Source organism: Mustela nigripes, chromosome 6 (genome assembly GCF_022355385.1).
Source record: "Mustela nigripes isolate SB6536 chromosome 6, MUSNIG.SB6536, whole genome shotgun sequence".
NCBI lineage: Eukaryota > Metazoa > Chordata > Mammalia > Carnivora > Mustelidae > Mustela > Mustela nigripes.
In genome coordinates this window covers 38,342,914-38,359,106 of record NC_081562.1, presented here as the reverse complement: position 1 = coordinate 38,359,106, position 16,193 = coordinate 38,342,914, and the positions used below count along the sequence as shown (strand labels likewise).

The following is a 16,193-nucleotide window of genomic DNA, read 5'->3' as shown; positions in this document are numbered from 1 at the left end:
CCTCTTTCTTCCTCCCTCCCCACTTCCTCTCTCCCTTCTCCCCTCCCCCCCCTTCCTTTCTTCCTCTTTCTTCCTCCCTCCCCACTTCCTCTCTCCCTTCTCCCCTCCCCCCCTTCCTTTCTTCCTTCGCAGTTACTTAAAGTATAACTAAACCTGTGGAAGTCTTTTCCAAATGCGTACGAATGAGGCTTGGGTGTCACTTGAGACTTTCCGCTAGTATTCTGACCAAGATTCAGAGCCAAGAAATAACTGGCTTTCTTGAATAGATCAGAGAAAGGCCCAGTTTTGCCTTCCTAGCTACCAAGAATAAGGCCTGAGAGTTTGGGGGAAGGCGGTGTTTATTAGTTTGAAGAAAGGTTTTCCATATGTAAGGTTGGAATACTGTGGAATAATCCACCTTCTAATCTAAATAAATATAGAATTAGTCAATTTTAAGATTTCTTGGCTGAGCTATGCCAGAAAAAGTAAAATGTGGGATGGGACAATTCTGTCTGTCATTTAGAATTCATTTGAACCCTGGGGATTCTTGCCAGTCTTACCAACCTGTGTACTTTTTTCTCAGTTTGGACTCCTCAAGAGGCAGCAGGCGATAGCAGGAAGGGTTTTGGATGAAGCACCAGGCAGCCAAGCACTGACCTAGGCTTTATCAGGGTCAGGGGACCCCAAACAGTCTCTCACCTCTCTCAGGCTTATTTTCTTGATCATTTGGGTTCTGTACTTCTCATTTTCTTAGAAAAGAAACCTGTGCCTTTTGAATGGGATAATAATGCAACTGCATATGTATTTTTTGGAGCTGAATTTAAATAGTAATTTAGAATTCCTTATATGGGATTTGGGGTAACACAATGAGCTCTTTAAAAAAAATTATTATGTCTTATAAAACAAAAATACACTTAAAAAAATACCTTTCAAGTAGATTTTCAGGAATACTAACTCTTTGTTAAATCTCATAGAAAATATTTCTTCGAGGATTTCCATTTGTATGAGAGATTCCATTTGTATGATTTGTATGATGGAAGAAGGATGGTTTTCTTATTATTCAGCTAAGTTGCTTATACTAATACTGCACCTGGCCTAGGGCCTAATTCAAAGCAGGTGTTAGAGAAATATTTGCCAAAATCAAATCAAATCAAAAGTGCAAGTCTCTGCAAATTGCATCTTACCTCTCTAGACTTTGGTTCTTTCGCCTGTGAAATGAAGGGTTTTGGTACATATGAATCCATGAATAATTTTCAGCATTAATTTGTACATTCATTTTAGTTTGCATTGTGAATGTTTCCTGACTAGGTTACATGGAGTTTTTCTTAAATTTCTGGTAGATAATGTAATTTTTACTATTATCCTCTATCTCTACTGGCATCTTTTTATGTTATACACAGCTGGATAATCATAGTTAGGCATCTTCTAGTTTCAAAAATTGTGTATTTCATCAAATTTGCTGTGAAAGAATCAAATGATAAATGACCAAAACAAAAAATATCCACAGCAGAACAACTGTATCTCCATACACTTAACATTCTGTAGCAAAGAAATATCTTTATAAAATGTGATTTACTTTTTTCAAGCATAGCTTTTATAAACTTGCAAATTTAAATGACATTACTCATATAGACTTTTACTGTGAATTTAATAGGAATTTCTCATGCTTATAATTTTTAATAAGAAGAAGTTACGGTAATAGCTGCAGTCATATTTGTCCTTCAGGGTAAAGTTTAGTTATTTTTTTATCCTTACAACTAATTCTGCATAAAAAAGTGATTTGCAACCAGCTCTATACAAGTAGTTGCAGATATTTTGAATTGTTTCTTTGGGAATTACCATTTTGTTAATGAGTAAGTTTGATTTTGTAATTTTTATTCCATGGAGCATACTCTTTCTGAAAGGAACTCACTAATTTGAAGTGTTTAATGTATGAACATACTAACTAACCTCCCTCCTCACTCATAGTTTTTAAGTTTCACTTAGCATGGCTATTTTAATAAAAATGATTTTTTCCTTCCATTTTCTTAATTCTTAGTGCCTACTCTTTTCTGTAATTTTCATGGATGGAAGGAGATCAGTGACTTTTCAAAAGCATTTTAGGTGATTTACTTTTAAAATGTCCAGTTGCTTAGTTTTCTTCAAGTCTCTCATTTTTCCCACTTCTTTCTTTGTGAAAAGTGGAAGGACTGGACATTGGAACAGGAATTTAAATATTCAATGTGACTGTTGTTTAAATAGGCTTAATTACATCCAATTAAAAAAAATTGACTTTTACCCCTATGTAATACTGTAGAACAAAGTATTTTATGTTCCTAATAATGTACTTTGAAGCATTAAAAATATAAATTCTAATTAATCATGCCCAGATGTTTTTCTTTTGGAAAACAATGACTTCTGCCATGGGGACATTTTGGAGATAGAAGCTCCTATTTCCTTACAGGCAAGTTTAAAACAAAATTAGACAAAGTCTGAACTCAGTGTTTTTACCTATTTGCACCATTGTTTCTCCTTACTTCAAAATTGTCCAGCATTTTTAGATTATCTTGTACTCTCTAGATAAAAATAAATACATTTAAGCTCTCATTATTCTAAATAGACAAGGTTATCTTCCAGTTTTATAAAATTATTGATATTTAGCAGCAATGTATTTTTTGTCAGTTGAATAAAACATCCAATTATATGCAGAAAATCTTTACCAGTGGGGAAAACAGGCACCAATTTTGGTTGTCTTTTTATTTCGATATTGAATTTTTCCAAAATGTTGAGATTTCCTCTGTAATGGCTGCTTGGGAAATCTAGCGGCATAGTTCATTCAGTAATTTTGAATAATAATGATATTTTATTTACTTCTCAGTCACTTGAAGAAAGAAATTTATCATGTGTAATGAATTCGTCATCATAACTCTTAAATTGCCTTTATTCTATTTTTCAAGTTTAACGTTGCCTCAGACTGTTGGGCAGGTTTTCATTGAGAAACTAGCTGACTACATTTTGGTGAAAACAACCTTTGGTTTTTCATTGGCTTGGGATGGAATATCTGGAATTTACCTCAAACTGTCTCAGGAGCATAAAGGGAAATCGTGTGGTTTATGTGGAAACTACAATGACATTCAATCTGATGATTTTATCATTCAACAAGGTAAGTGCAGTGGAAAAATGTGTGGTACTTCTGTGGTCCTCTTCACTCACTGATCAAGCTATTTGTATCCAGAAGAATGCAACTTATCCCAGGTTGGGTAAAATTAGAAGCTAGCACTTGCCTGCTACAATGATTTTAAGTGAAGACTGAATAGAAACATGTTTGTGAAAAAAAAAAAAAAAAAGAAAAAAGAAATATGTTTGTGTCATTTTCAAAAACCATAAGCTAGTTTACATTTACTAAATTAAGATACAAGTCTTACTCATGTAACAAATATTAAATGAACATTGACTTTGTGTCTGTTGTAGGAGCTTGGGGATACATCAGTGAACAAAACAGACTCCTCCCTTGTCTGGGCTTATCTTTTAGTGATTCAAACCCATTTGAAACAAACTTATCTACCTTTGGACAAAAGATATTTTGCATCTAGTCTTCATAGGAATGAATTCATTGACTGCCAAATAATGATTTTATAAAGATAATAATGTGAACAGAACTTATAAAAGCTGAGTGAAAACTTGGAAAGGTTTTTTTTTTTTTTTAATCATGTATAATGATGTACATACCATCATTTATCTACTTATACTAAGTCATGAAACTAATCTCAGTGTGCCATTAAAAATGGGTTCTCGTTCAATTTAGATACTAGTGTGGAATGGATACAGAATAAGAATCACAGGACACAGTTACAAGTTAGGTCCACATTTCAAGGTCCGATAAAGAATACTGTTCTTAATATCAGCACTCTAGACTGTGAATCTTCCTCCAACGCTTACATGTTGTGTAACTTGAGGGAACTCATTTAATCTCTCTGATGTTCAGTTATTTTCAGCTGTAAAATAGAGATATAATTATTCTGAGTTCATAGTGTTGTCAGTAATAATAACAATATACCTTGATACTATTTATAGTAACAGTTAATATGAACATGTATCTATATTATTCCCAACACTTACATCATCCTGTAAGGTGGCTGGCCTTTTCTTAATTGTACAATGAGAACTCAAGGGGATGTACCCAACACAGCACAGCTTGTAAATGGTATTATCAGGGTTGGATTACAGACCTTACTGACTTCCAATCCCATGCTTAGATGAATGTGTGAGAAACTGACTTAACCTGTAAAAATGCTATGTCATATGTATGTTTTATAGTATACAATTCACAGAGAAGTGTCACCCCATGTGTTTTTAGAGACAGTGAAAGTCCTACTTAGAGGGTGGGTTCTGGAGTCAGATTGTGGGGTTCAAATCCTTCTTTGCCACATATTAAACTTTCTTAGTTTAATGACTTAATAATAGCATGGAGTTGCAAGAATTAACTGAGATAATCCATGTACAATATGTAATCCAGTGTCTGGCACATAATGAATACTGAATACGTTTTAGCTAATTTATAATCATCTCCAGATGTTCTCAAGTAGCCTAGAATGGAGCTAATAGGAAAACATTTGGTTAAAGACATTGTTTTAAGAGGTTCTTGTTAAAATGCAAACATTTTACACAAGATGGATAATGCATCGTCAGGATTAGTTTACTAGCACTGAGAGTACAGAACAGGGTTCCAAGCTGTCGATTTTTCTCCTATGTAAAATGAAGATAATAGTAAAGACCCTGGGAGCTTCCTAACCTTTGAGCATCAAATGAGAAAACGTAAGTGAAAGTGTTCAAAAGTCTGTGAGCACCACATGGATGTACAGTATTGAGATCATCATGAACTAGTGTTTTCATTTGGATATTGAGAATGACAGAATTCATAAACTTGGAGTCTTGAGACTCTATTAGGAAGTAGGGTTTTGGACTCAGGCAGATCAATCAGATGGTTGTTATTGATTTCTTTTTCTTTGGTGTCAGAGCTTCATGAAGAAAATAATACTCAATTCAGTTCTCCGTGTTAGAGTTAGAAAAGACTGTTGCGGGCAACCTCCTCCCGGGTTGTCTGGGGAATATGGTACAGAGGTGAGGCTAGAACAAAGCATCTGCTCTTGCTAGAGGAAGAGGGACTCAGGTAAGGATTTGAGCTGAGGGTCAGACAGGCTTTGATAATCTGGAACATAAAATGGTGAGATGCCTGGGCGGCATGCGGAAGAGTGTTAGCAGATTCTGGGTGGCAGAGGACCGGCAGGCGGCGAGTGGACTGAATTACGATTGAATTGGCAGAAGGCAAGAAGGACCCTGGAAAGTTGGTAGGAAGAGCCTGAAGAGAGAGTTCAGATTTTTCATAGTTTAATTTGGTGCACAGTGTGAAGCAGAGTAATAATAATAAAAAAAAAAAACCAATAACTTGTAAGGATGTGACTGGAACTTGCCCTCCAATTTTCTCCTATTCTAATAATGCAAGAACATGTCTACAGTTGAGCCGTATTACCTTTAGCTTTAGCCGTATTACCTAGCGGTTTTTTGAAACTCAGCCTGTTCTTTGCTGATTAGATAAAACTTCAGAGGCACTGAGGTAGTTTGATTGAAAGCCATTGAACGCACAGTTTCTTAACAGTGATTAAAATTGTATTTCTCCCTGCATTTCTATTCTTCAGGGATGACTTCACAAAGAAATGAGGCTTTTCAGAATTTCCGTGGATATAGAAATATTTTAATTGATTGTCTCAATGAGCTTCTGGTTCCATAATTCATGTTTATAGCTAGCTACACATCAAAATAGATGCCCTGGCTTACTCTTGTTTTTCCCAACATAGTAATTAATAATGCCTCATTTTCACTCTTAGAAAGCATTCCAGTATGCACAAGAAATCACTTTACTTGTAGCATATATTATGTGAAACATTTTTTTTTTAAGATTTTATTTATTTATTTGACAGAGATCACAAGTAGGCAGAGAGGCAGGCAGAGAGAGAGGAGGAAGCAGGCTCCCCGCTGAGCAGAGAGCCCGACGCGGGGCCCGATCCCAGGACCCCGGGATCACGACCTGAGCCGAAAGCAGAGGCTTCAACCCACTGAGCCACCCAGGCGCCCCTATGTGAAACATTTTAAATTTAGTTTTGCAGTCTTCCAGACAACCAATTGATATAGATTTAAAGTCTCATTATAGCCAGCTTTTGGGACTTTTATTATTATGATGTCATAAAAATAGATAAATATGTAGCTATAAACTGGAATTAAAGTGAACTCTAAGGGGCTGTCCAGGTTGTTTAGTTACATTAAAATTTGTGCATAGATATTGAAATCAGTGGGCCTTCAGGTAGTATTTTTGGTCCTACAGACTCTTCAAAAAAGATGTTTTGAAATGAAATGTGACTATAGATTTACTTAAAAGTAACATTGGGGGCGCCTGGGTGTCTCAGTTGGTTGAGCATCTGACTCTTGGTTTCTGCTCAGGTCATGATCTCTGGGTTATGAGATCCAACCCCATGTCAGCTCCCCACTCAACAGGGAGGCTGCTTGGGATTCTCTCTCTCTCTCTCCCCTTCCAGCTCTCTCTCATGAGCATGAACATGGGCTCCCTCTTTTTAAAAAAATAACATCAGATTTCCCCTTTTTTTTTTAAAAAAAAATATATATTAGGGGTACCTGGGTGGCTCAGCTGATTAAGCATCCAACTCTTAATTTCAGCTCAGGTCATGAGCTCAGAGATCTAGCACAGCCTGGAGCTCTGTAATCAGTAGGAAATAAGGTGGAGATTCTCTCTCCCTCTTCCTTTGCCACCCCTCCCCCACAGGAGCTCCCTCTCTCTCTCTCTGTCTTTCTCAAATAAATAAATACACCTTCAAAAAAAAGAGTATATTGGGCCAGGCTGATGCTTTGTTCAGTGGAACATTTCCAGCAATATCAGAGACGATGAGGTGAGCTGGATAAATCTTTAAAAAAAAGATTTTATTTATTCATTTGACGGACAGAGATCACAAGTAGGCAGAGAAGCAGGCAGAGAGTGAGGAGGGAGCAGGTTCCCTGCTCAGCTGAGAGCCCGATGCGGGGCTCGATCCCAGGACCCTGGGATCATGACCTGAGCGGAAGGCAGAGGCTTGAACCCACTGAGCCACCCAGGCGCCCCTAGATTCAACCTTTGGCTGAATGGGGGAGCAGGATTAATTTTCACACAAGGCCCTTAACATGTTCTCAGGCCAGGTGCTAACATGATTGAAACTTGATCTGAAACAGAGAGCCCAGAAAGCTCACCACCAACCATCTGTCTGCCGCTGCCTGAATCTTGCCTCTGCACAGCACTAGGATAGTATGGCGCTTCTTTAACTGTCTTGAGCATGTTTAAAAACACTGTTGATCATATTCAGATGAAATGGATTTACTTTTTGGTCTTCTCTGAGTGTCTTCTCCAGTCTTTCATTGTTTTTGTGGCTGTCTTCTGAAATCTTCACTATATATATATATATATATATTTTATTGTGGTATACCTCAAAAATGGAAACTTGATTTTAGCAAGGTTCTGACTAATCTTAAATATAATGAAAGGGCTGTCAGAAAAATTTCATACCAAACTTTTACTTAACGTTTCTTGGTTTTAGGTGTATTTCCTCCTCTCTACAACACGCTTAGGCTAATGAGAGCTTTACTGGTGTGTATGTTGTACCATTCACTTTCAGTGCCTCTTTATGTTGCTTCAGTGATGTTTGCTTTTTCCCTTCAATGACATGAACTTTTGTTTGGTACTTACACTTTGTTCAATGAAGTATTTTTATACTAAAGTAATGGTATAGTCTGATATCACTGACAATCATTGGTATTTATAAAGGTATTGAATTTAACTTTTTGGCCAAAAAGTATATGTTGATGAGCTGTATTTGTGTAAAGTGATGCTAATACACACATATATATTTTGTGTATGTGTGTGTGAAATAGAGGACTATACAGAAGACATTGCTATGTTTGCAAATAGCTGGTCGGTGCAAATTCCTGATGACACCAAATGTGTACCGATGCCTTCAGACTTTCCAAATCCATGCTCCAGCGGAATGCCAGCATTTGAGGTAAATTTGATGTGGCAACCCTGGGCTTGTTGGATATCATACATATACATTGTATTTGCATATTGAATATTAAGCAGTTTTGTACAAACAGGACATAATTAAACCCGGTAAAATTCAGGTAATGTAACTGCAACAGGAATAACTTGAAGATAGTTCAGACATTGTGAACATAATGAGTTTCTTGAGAGCAGTATTCTTTGTGCAAATATGTAGTTAGAAAAATGGTGGTTAAAACCAATAAGGATAAATCACCTTCCCTTTCCTGGTAAGAAGGGAAGGCCCTGCGAATAGATCAGTAGAAAAAATGAGAGTACACTTGTATCATTAAATATGTTCTGCTGACTGCCATCCTCTTCCACACAGGCCATCTTCTTCAAGTGTCAGATTTTGTTGCAGTTCCCATTTCTGAGCTGCCATGAGTATATTGATCCGTATCTGTATATTGCCAGCTGTGTTAATGATCTTTGCAAGTAAGTGAAATAATTAGTATTTGTAATTGAATTCTCTTTGTCCAAAAAGAAGAGCAAACACCACTTCTCTAACGTAGTCCTCTCAGCAGTTCACAAAGTATAATGGAAATGTAAAACATAAACCATACTAACAACTGTTAAAAGCTTGCTGGATAATAAGAAGTACAGACTAAATGGTTTATAGAAGCAGCATGAGCAGAACACAGCAATTCTTCAATGGTTTGTTCCACTGTTGCCTTATGGGAGTTTAGAGATGTCAATAAATTCTTTCAAAATAATGTTTTGAAATGCACAAAATCAGACACACAAAAAACTATATTGAAATAGAGTTATCAAAATAGTAAAAGAAATGAATTTATGATATATATGTATTTTTTAGATAATTCTTTTTTTAAAAAAAGATTTTATTTATTTATTTGACAGAGAGAGATCACAAGTAGGCAGAGAGGTAAGCAGAGAGAGAGAGAGGAGGAAGCAGGCTCCCTGCCGAGCAGGGAGCCCAATGTGGGACTTGATCCCAGGACCCTGAGATCATGACCTGAGCTGAAGGCAGAGGCTTAACCCACTGAGCCATGGGCGCCCGATATATATGTTTTTTATATGCCTTTCAAGTCTAACTCTAACTACTATAATATATTATTTGCCCCAGGGGTACAAGTCTGTGAATCATCAGGCTTACACACTTCACAGCACTCACCATAGCACATACCCTCCCCCGTGTCCATAACCCACCACCCTATCCTTATCCTCCCATCTCCCAGCAATCCTGTTTGTTTCATGATATTAAGAGTCTCTAATGGTTTGTCTCCCTCCTGATCCCATCTTGTTTCATTTTTTCCCTCCCTACCCCCCAACAACCCCTCACCCTGCCTTTCAAATTCCTCATATCAGATCATATAATTGTCTTTCTCTGACTGGTTTATTTTGCTGAGCATAAATGGCAAGATTTCATTTTTTTTTTTTAATTTGGAAATATTTATTTATTTATTTATTTAAATTTGATTTTTTATTTTTAATAAACATATATTTTATACCCAGGGGTACAGGTCTGTGAATCACCAGGTTTACACACTTCACAGCACTCACCAAAGCACATACCCTCCCCAAAGTCCATAATCCCACCCCCTTCTCCCAAACCCCCTCCCCCCAGCAACCCTCAGTTTGTTTTGTGAGATTAAGAGTCACTTATGGTTTGTCTCCCTCCCAATCCCATCTTGTTTCATTTATTCTTCTCGTACCCACTTAAGCCCCCATGTTGCATCACAACTTCCTCATATCAGGGAGATCATATGATAGTTGTCTTTCTCTGCTTGACTTATTTCACTAAGCATGATACACTCTAGTTCCATCCATGTTGTCGCAAATGGCAAGATTTCATTTCTTTTGATGGCTGCATAGTATTCCATTGTGTATATATACCACATCTTCTTGATCCATTCATCTGTTGATGGACATCTAGGTTCTTTCCATAGTTTGGCTATTGTGGACATGGCTGCTATAAACATTCGGGTGCACGTGCACCTTTGGATCACTACGTTTGTATCTTTAGGGTAAATACCCAACAGTGCAATTGCTGGGTCATAGGGCAGTTCTATTTTCAACATTTTGAGGAACCTCCATGCTGTTTTCCAGAGTGGCTGCACCAGCTTGCATTCCCACCAACAGTGTAGGAGGGTTCCCCTTTCTCCGCATCCTCGCCAGCATCTGTCATTTCCTGACTTGTTGATTTTAGCCATTCTGACTGGTGTGAGGTGATATCGCATTGTGGTTTTGATTTGTATTTCCCTGATGCTGAGTGATATGGAGCACTTTTTCATGTGTCTGTTGGCCATCTGGATGTCTTCTTTGCAGAAATGTCTGTTCATGTCCTCTGCCCATTTCTTGATTGGATTATTTGTTCTTTGGGTGTTGAGTTTGCCAAGTTCTTTATAGATTCTGGACACTAGTCCTTTATCTGATAGGTCGTTTGCAAATATCTTCTCCCATTCTGTCAGTTGTCTTTTGATTTTGTTAATTGTTTCCTTTGCTGTGCAAAAGCTTTTGATCTTGATGAAATCCCAAGAGTTCATTTTTGCCCTTGCTTCCCTTGCCTTTGGCGTTGTTCCTAGGAAGATGTTGCTGTGGCTGAGGTCGAAGAGGTTGCTGCCTGTGCTCTCCTCAAGGATTTTGATGGATTCCTTTCGCACATTGAGGTCCTTCATCCATTTTGAGTCTATTTTTGTGTGTGGTGTAAGGAAATGGTCCAATTTCATTTTTTTGCATGTGGCTGTCCAATTTTCCCAGCACCATTTATTGAAGAGGCTGTCTTTTTTCCATTGGACATTCTTCCTTGCTTTGTCGAAGATTAGTTGACCATAGAGTTGAGGGTCTATTTCTGGGCTCTCTATTCTGTTCCATTGATCTATGTGTCTGTGTTTGTGCCAGTACCATACTGTCTTGATGATGACAGCTTTGTAATAGAGCTTGAAGTCTGGAATTGTGATGCCACCAACGTTGGCTTTCTTTTTCAATATCCCTTTTGCTATTCGAGGTCTTTTCTGGTTCCATATAAATTTTAGAATTATTTGTTCCATTTCTTTGAAAAAGATAGATGGTACTTTGATAGGAATTGCATTAAATGTGTAGATTGCTTTAGGTAGCATAGACATTTTCACAATATTTATTCTTCCAATCCAGGAGCATGGAACATTTTTCCATTTCTTTGTGTCTTCCTCAATTTCTTTCATGAGTACTTTATAGTTTTCTGAGTGTAGATTCTGTGTCTCTTTGGTTGGGTTTATTCCTAGGTATCTTATGGTTTTGGGTGCAATTGTAAATGGGATTGACTCCTTAATTTCTCTTTCTTCTGTCTTGCTGTTGGTGTAGAGATATGCAACTGATTTCTGTGCATTGATTTTATATCCTGACACTTTACTGAATTCCTGTATAAGTTCTAGCAGTTTTGGAGTGGAGTCTTTTGGGTTTTCCACATATAGTATCATATCATCTGCGAAGAGTGATAATTTGACTTCTTCTTTGCCGATTTGGATGCCTTTAATTTCCTTTTGTTTTCTGATTGCTGAGGCTAGGACCTCTAGTACTATGTTGACTAGCAGTGGTGATAATGGACATCCCTGCCGTGTTCCTGACCTTAGCGGAAAAGCTTTCAGTTTTTCTCCATTGAGAATAATATTTGCGGTGGGTTTTTCATAGATGGCTTTGATGATATTGAGGTATGTGCCCTCTATCCCTACACTTTGAAGAGTTTTGATCAGAAAGGGATGCTGTACTTTGTCAAATGCTTTTTCAGCATCTATTGAGAGTATCATATGGTTCTTGTTCTTTCTTTTATTGATGTGTTGTATCACATTGACTGATTTGTGGATGTTGAACCAACCTTGCAGCCCTGGAATAAATCCCACTTGGTCATGGTGAATAATCTTTTTAATGTACTGTTGAATCCTATTGGCTAGTATTTTGTTGAGTATTTTCGCATCTGTGTTCATAAGGATATTGGTCTATAGCTCTCTTTTTTGGTGGGATCCTTGTCTGGTTTGGGGATCAAGGTGATGCTGGCCTCATAAAATGAGTTTGGAAGTTTTCCTTCCATTTCTATTTTTTGGAACAGTTTCAGGAGAATAGGAATTAGTTCTTCTTTAAATGTTTGGTAGAATTCCCCCGGGAAGCCGTCTGGCCCTGGGCTTTTGTTTGTTTGGAGATTTTTAATGACTGTTTCAATCTCCTTACTGGTTATGGGTCTGTTCAGGCTTTCTATTTCTTCCTGGTTCAGTTGTGGTAGTTTATATGCTTCTAGGAATGCATCCATTTCTTCCAGATTGTCAAATTTGTTGGCGTAGAGTTGCTCATAGTATGTTCTTATAATAGTTTGTATTTCTTTGGTGTTAGTTGTGATCTCTCCTCTTTCATTCATGATTTTATTTATTTGGGTCCTTTCTCTTTTCTTTTTGATAAGTCGGGCCAGGGGTTTATCAATTTTATTAATTCTTTCAAAGAACTAGCTCCTACTTTCGTTGATTTGTTCTATTGTTTTTTTGGTTTCTATTTCATTGATTTCTGCTCTGATCTTTATGATTTCTCTTCTGCTGGGCTTAGGGTTTCTTTCTTGTTCTTTCTCCAGCTCCTTTAGGTGTAGGGTTAGGTTGTGTACCTGAGACCTTTCTTGTTTCTTGAGAAAGGCTTGTACCGCTATATATTTTCCTCTCAGGACTGCCTTTGTTGTGTCCCACAGATTTTGAACCGTTGTATTTTCATTATCATTTGTTTCCATGATTTTTTTCAATTCTTCTTTAATTTCCTGGTTGACCCATTCATTCTTTAGAAGGATGCTGTTTAGTCTCCATGTATTTGGGTTCTTTTCAAACTTCCTTTTGTGGTTGAGTTCTAGCTTTAGAGCATTGTGGTCTGAAAATATGCAGGGAATGATCCCAAGGATTTCATTTCTTTTGATGGCTGCATAGTTATCCATAGTTATCCTATATATATATATATATATATATATATATATATATATATATACACACTACATATTCTTTATCCATTCATCTGTCAATGGATATCTAGGCTCTTTCCATAGTTTGACTATTGTGGACATTACTGCTATAAACATTGGTATGCACATGCCCCTTTGGATCACTACATTTGTAACTTTGGGGTAAAAATACAGTAGTGAGATTGCTGGGTTGTAGGGTGACTCTATTTTCAACTTTATGAGGAACCTCCATGCTGTCTTCCAGAGTGGCCGCACCAGCTTGCATTCCCACCAACAGTGTAGGAGGGTTCCCCTTTCTGCACATCTATGCCTGCATCTGTCATTTCCTGACTTGTTAATTTTAGCCATTCTGACTTGTGTGAGGTGGTATCTCATTGTGGTTTTGATCTGTATTTCCCTGATGCCAAGTGATGTTGAGTATATTTCTTCATGTGTCTATTGGCCATTTGGTTGTCTCCTTTCAGAAATGTCTGTTCATGTCTTCTGTCCTTTTCTTGATTGGATTATTTGTTCTTTGGGTGTTGAGTTTGCTAAGTTCTTTATAGATTTTGGATACCAGCCCTTTATCTGATATTTCATTTGTGAATATCTTCTCCCATTCTGTCAGTTGTCTTTTGGTTTTCTTGACTGTTTCCTTTGCTGTGCAAAAGCTTTTGATCTTGATGAAGTCCCAATAGTTCATTTTTGCCCTTGTTTCCCTTGCCTTTGGTGATGTGTCTAGGAGGAAGTTGCTGCAGCTGAGGTCGAAGAGGTTGCTACCTGTGTTCTCCTCAAGGATTTTGATGGATTCCTAGCTCTCATTGAGGTCTTTCATCCATTTTGAGTCTATTTTTGTGTGTGGTGTAAGGATATAGTCCAGTTTCATTGTTCTGCATGTGGCTGTCCAATTTTCCCAACACCATTTGTTGAAGAGACTGTCTTATTCCCATTGGACATTCTTCCTTGCTTTGTAGAAGATTAGTTGACCATAGAGTTGAGGGTCTATTTCTGGGCTCTCTATTCTGTTCCATTGATCTATGTGTCTGTTTTTGTGCCAGTACCATACTGTCTTGATGATGACAACGTTGTAATTGAGCTTGAAGCCCACCATTGTGATGCCTCTTGCTTTGTTTTTCTTTTTCAACATTGCTTTGGCTATTTGGGATCTTTTCTGGTTCCATAGAAATCTTAGGATTATTTGTTCTATTTCTGAGAAAAAAATTGATGGTATTTTGATAGGGATTGCATTAAATGTATAGATTGCTCTAGGTAGCATAGACTTTTTAACAATATTTCTTCTTCCAATCCATGAGCTTGGAAGGTTTTTCCATTTCTTTGTTTCTTCCTCAATTTCTTTCATGAGTATTCTATAATTTTCTGAGTATAGTTTCTTTGCCTCTTTGGTTATATTTATTTCTAGGTATCTTATGGTTTTGGATGTAATTGTAAATGGAATTGACCCCTTATCATAAAAACCATCTATGAAAGACCCACAGAGAGTATCATTCTCATAGGGGAAAAACTGAGAGCTTTTCCCCTCAGGTACACCAGGGATGTCCACTGTCACCACTGCTATTCCACATAGCACTGGAAGTCCTAGCCTCAGCAATCAGACAACAAAAAGAAATAAAAAGCATCCAAATCAGCAAAGAAGAAGTCAAATTCTCGTTCTTAGCAGATGGTATGATACTTTATGAAGAACACCCAAAGATTCCACCCCCAAACTCCTAAAACTCATATAAGAATTCAGTGAAGTAGCAGGATATAAAATCAATGTACAGAATCAGTTGAATTTCTATACACCAACAACAAGACAGAAGAAAGAGAAATCAACTGATTTCTTAAGTGGTGTGTTGGAGGTGAAGAGGCTGGGTTTGGCGGCAGAGCAGCCATGCAATACCAAAGAAAGTTGTTGTGTTATAAATCAAGTGAGTGGGCCTTTATTAAATAGAAGTGAGAAGCTACCAGAGTTAGCCTTTTATGTGTCTCAATATTTCACCCAGGACTAGTCTTCATTACATCCCTTCTCCCCTAAAGGAAGTTCTCTTCATTTCATATTTACTTATTTGTCAGAAAGAGAGAACAGGCAGGGAGAGCAGCAGGCAGAGCAGGCAGAGAGAGAAGCAGGCTCTCTGCTCAGCCACCCAGGCGTCCCTTCATTTCTTATATTACAGGATGACACCACTAAGTTCCTGTATCAGGAGAACAGAATTGTGAATCTGCTGAACACAGATTAATTTCCTGCTTACATTATTATAGTATTTTGGATTCAATTCAACACACATTTGCTCAGCAGCAATTCTGAGCTGAGCATCGTGCCACATCTTGGAGAAACAGAAACAGCTTAGACATGGACCCTGTCCTAGGAACTCGCATTCTAATGGGGGAGAAACAGGTCACATGTTCTAAATGTGGTGTACGGTGGCTGTGGAGGAGAGAATTCCTGGCTTTGTCAGGAAACGCCTACCACAGCTCCACAAAGGAGATGACATCTGAGTTGGAATTGAGAGGATGATATAATAACAATCTTTTAACATATGCCCTCCTATTTCTGTTTTAAGAATGATAAACTTACCCTCAGTTTGTTCTCTATACTTAATAGTCTCTTATGGTTTGTCTCCCTTTCTTTTTTTTTTTTCTTTCCTTATGGACGGGAGGTGGGTAGGGGATGGGCTAAATGGGTGGTGGGCATTAAGGATGGGCAATGGGCACTAAGAATGGACACTTGTTGGAATGAGCCCTGAGTTTTATATGTAAATGATGATATCCTTAATTCCGCTCCTGAAACCAATTTTACACTGTATGTTAACCATCTAGAATTTAAATAAAAATTTGAAACAAACATTGGTAAACCTAGCAGCAAGGAAATGCTTCTAACTTTGCCATTCCAAAGTTAATTGATTTAAAACAATTATTATGTCACGCTCATTTTCATTATTAAAGTGAATATCCAAAATGGAGCAAATAAGCTCATTTTCCACTCAGTAAATTAGAATGATAATTTCTTTCTTGCCCAGTTATGAATTTTCGCGTGATGCCATATGTTACGGGCTTGGCGTGGATCCTGGAGTAAACATAGATACTTAAGAAATGGCAGCTATTTTAATAGTAGTTGCAAGGGTCTGGGAAACCAGTATTCAGATACTTTGTTAACATTCTCTTTCTTTTTTTCCCCCATTTTCTTCAAAACAATTTTAT

The 16,193-nt window shown here is 37.5% G+C and overlaps 1 protein-coding gene across 2 annotated transcripts in view; it reads left to right on the top strand.

The window, feature by feature from the left end:
* The window catches only part of OTOGL (otogelin like), a 137,209-nt gene that overhangs the window by 15,797 nt on the left and 105,219 nt on the right, over nucleotides 1-16,193 (top strand). For both annotated transcript variants that reach the window (XM_059404684.1, XM_059404683.1), the window contains exons 8-10: nucleotides 2,916-3,121; nucleotides 7,930-8,057; nucleotides 8,421-8,527. In XM_059404684.1, the coding sequence (XP_059260667.1) occupies nucleotides 2,916-3,121; nucleotides 7,930-8,057; nucleotides 8,421-8,527 (441 nt within the window). The remainder of the gene's footprint in view (nucleotides 1-2,915; nucleotides 3,122-7,929; nucleotides 8,058-8,420; nucleotides 8,528-16,193) is intronic.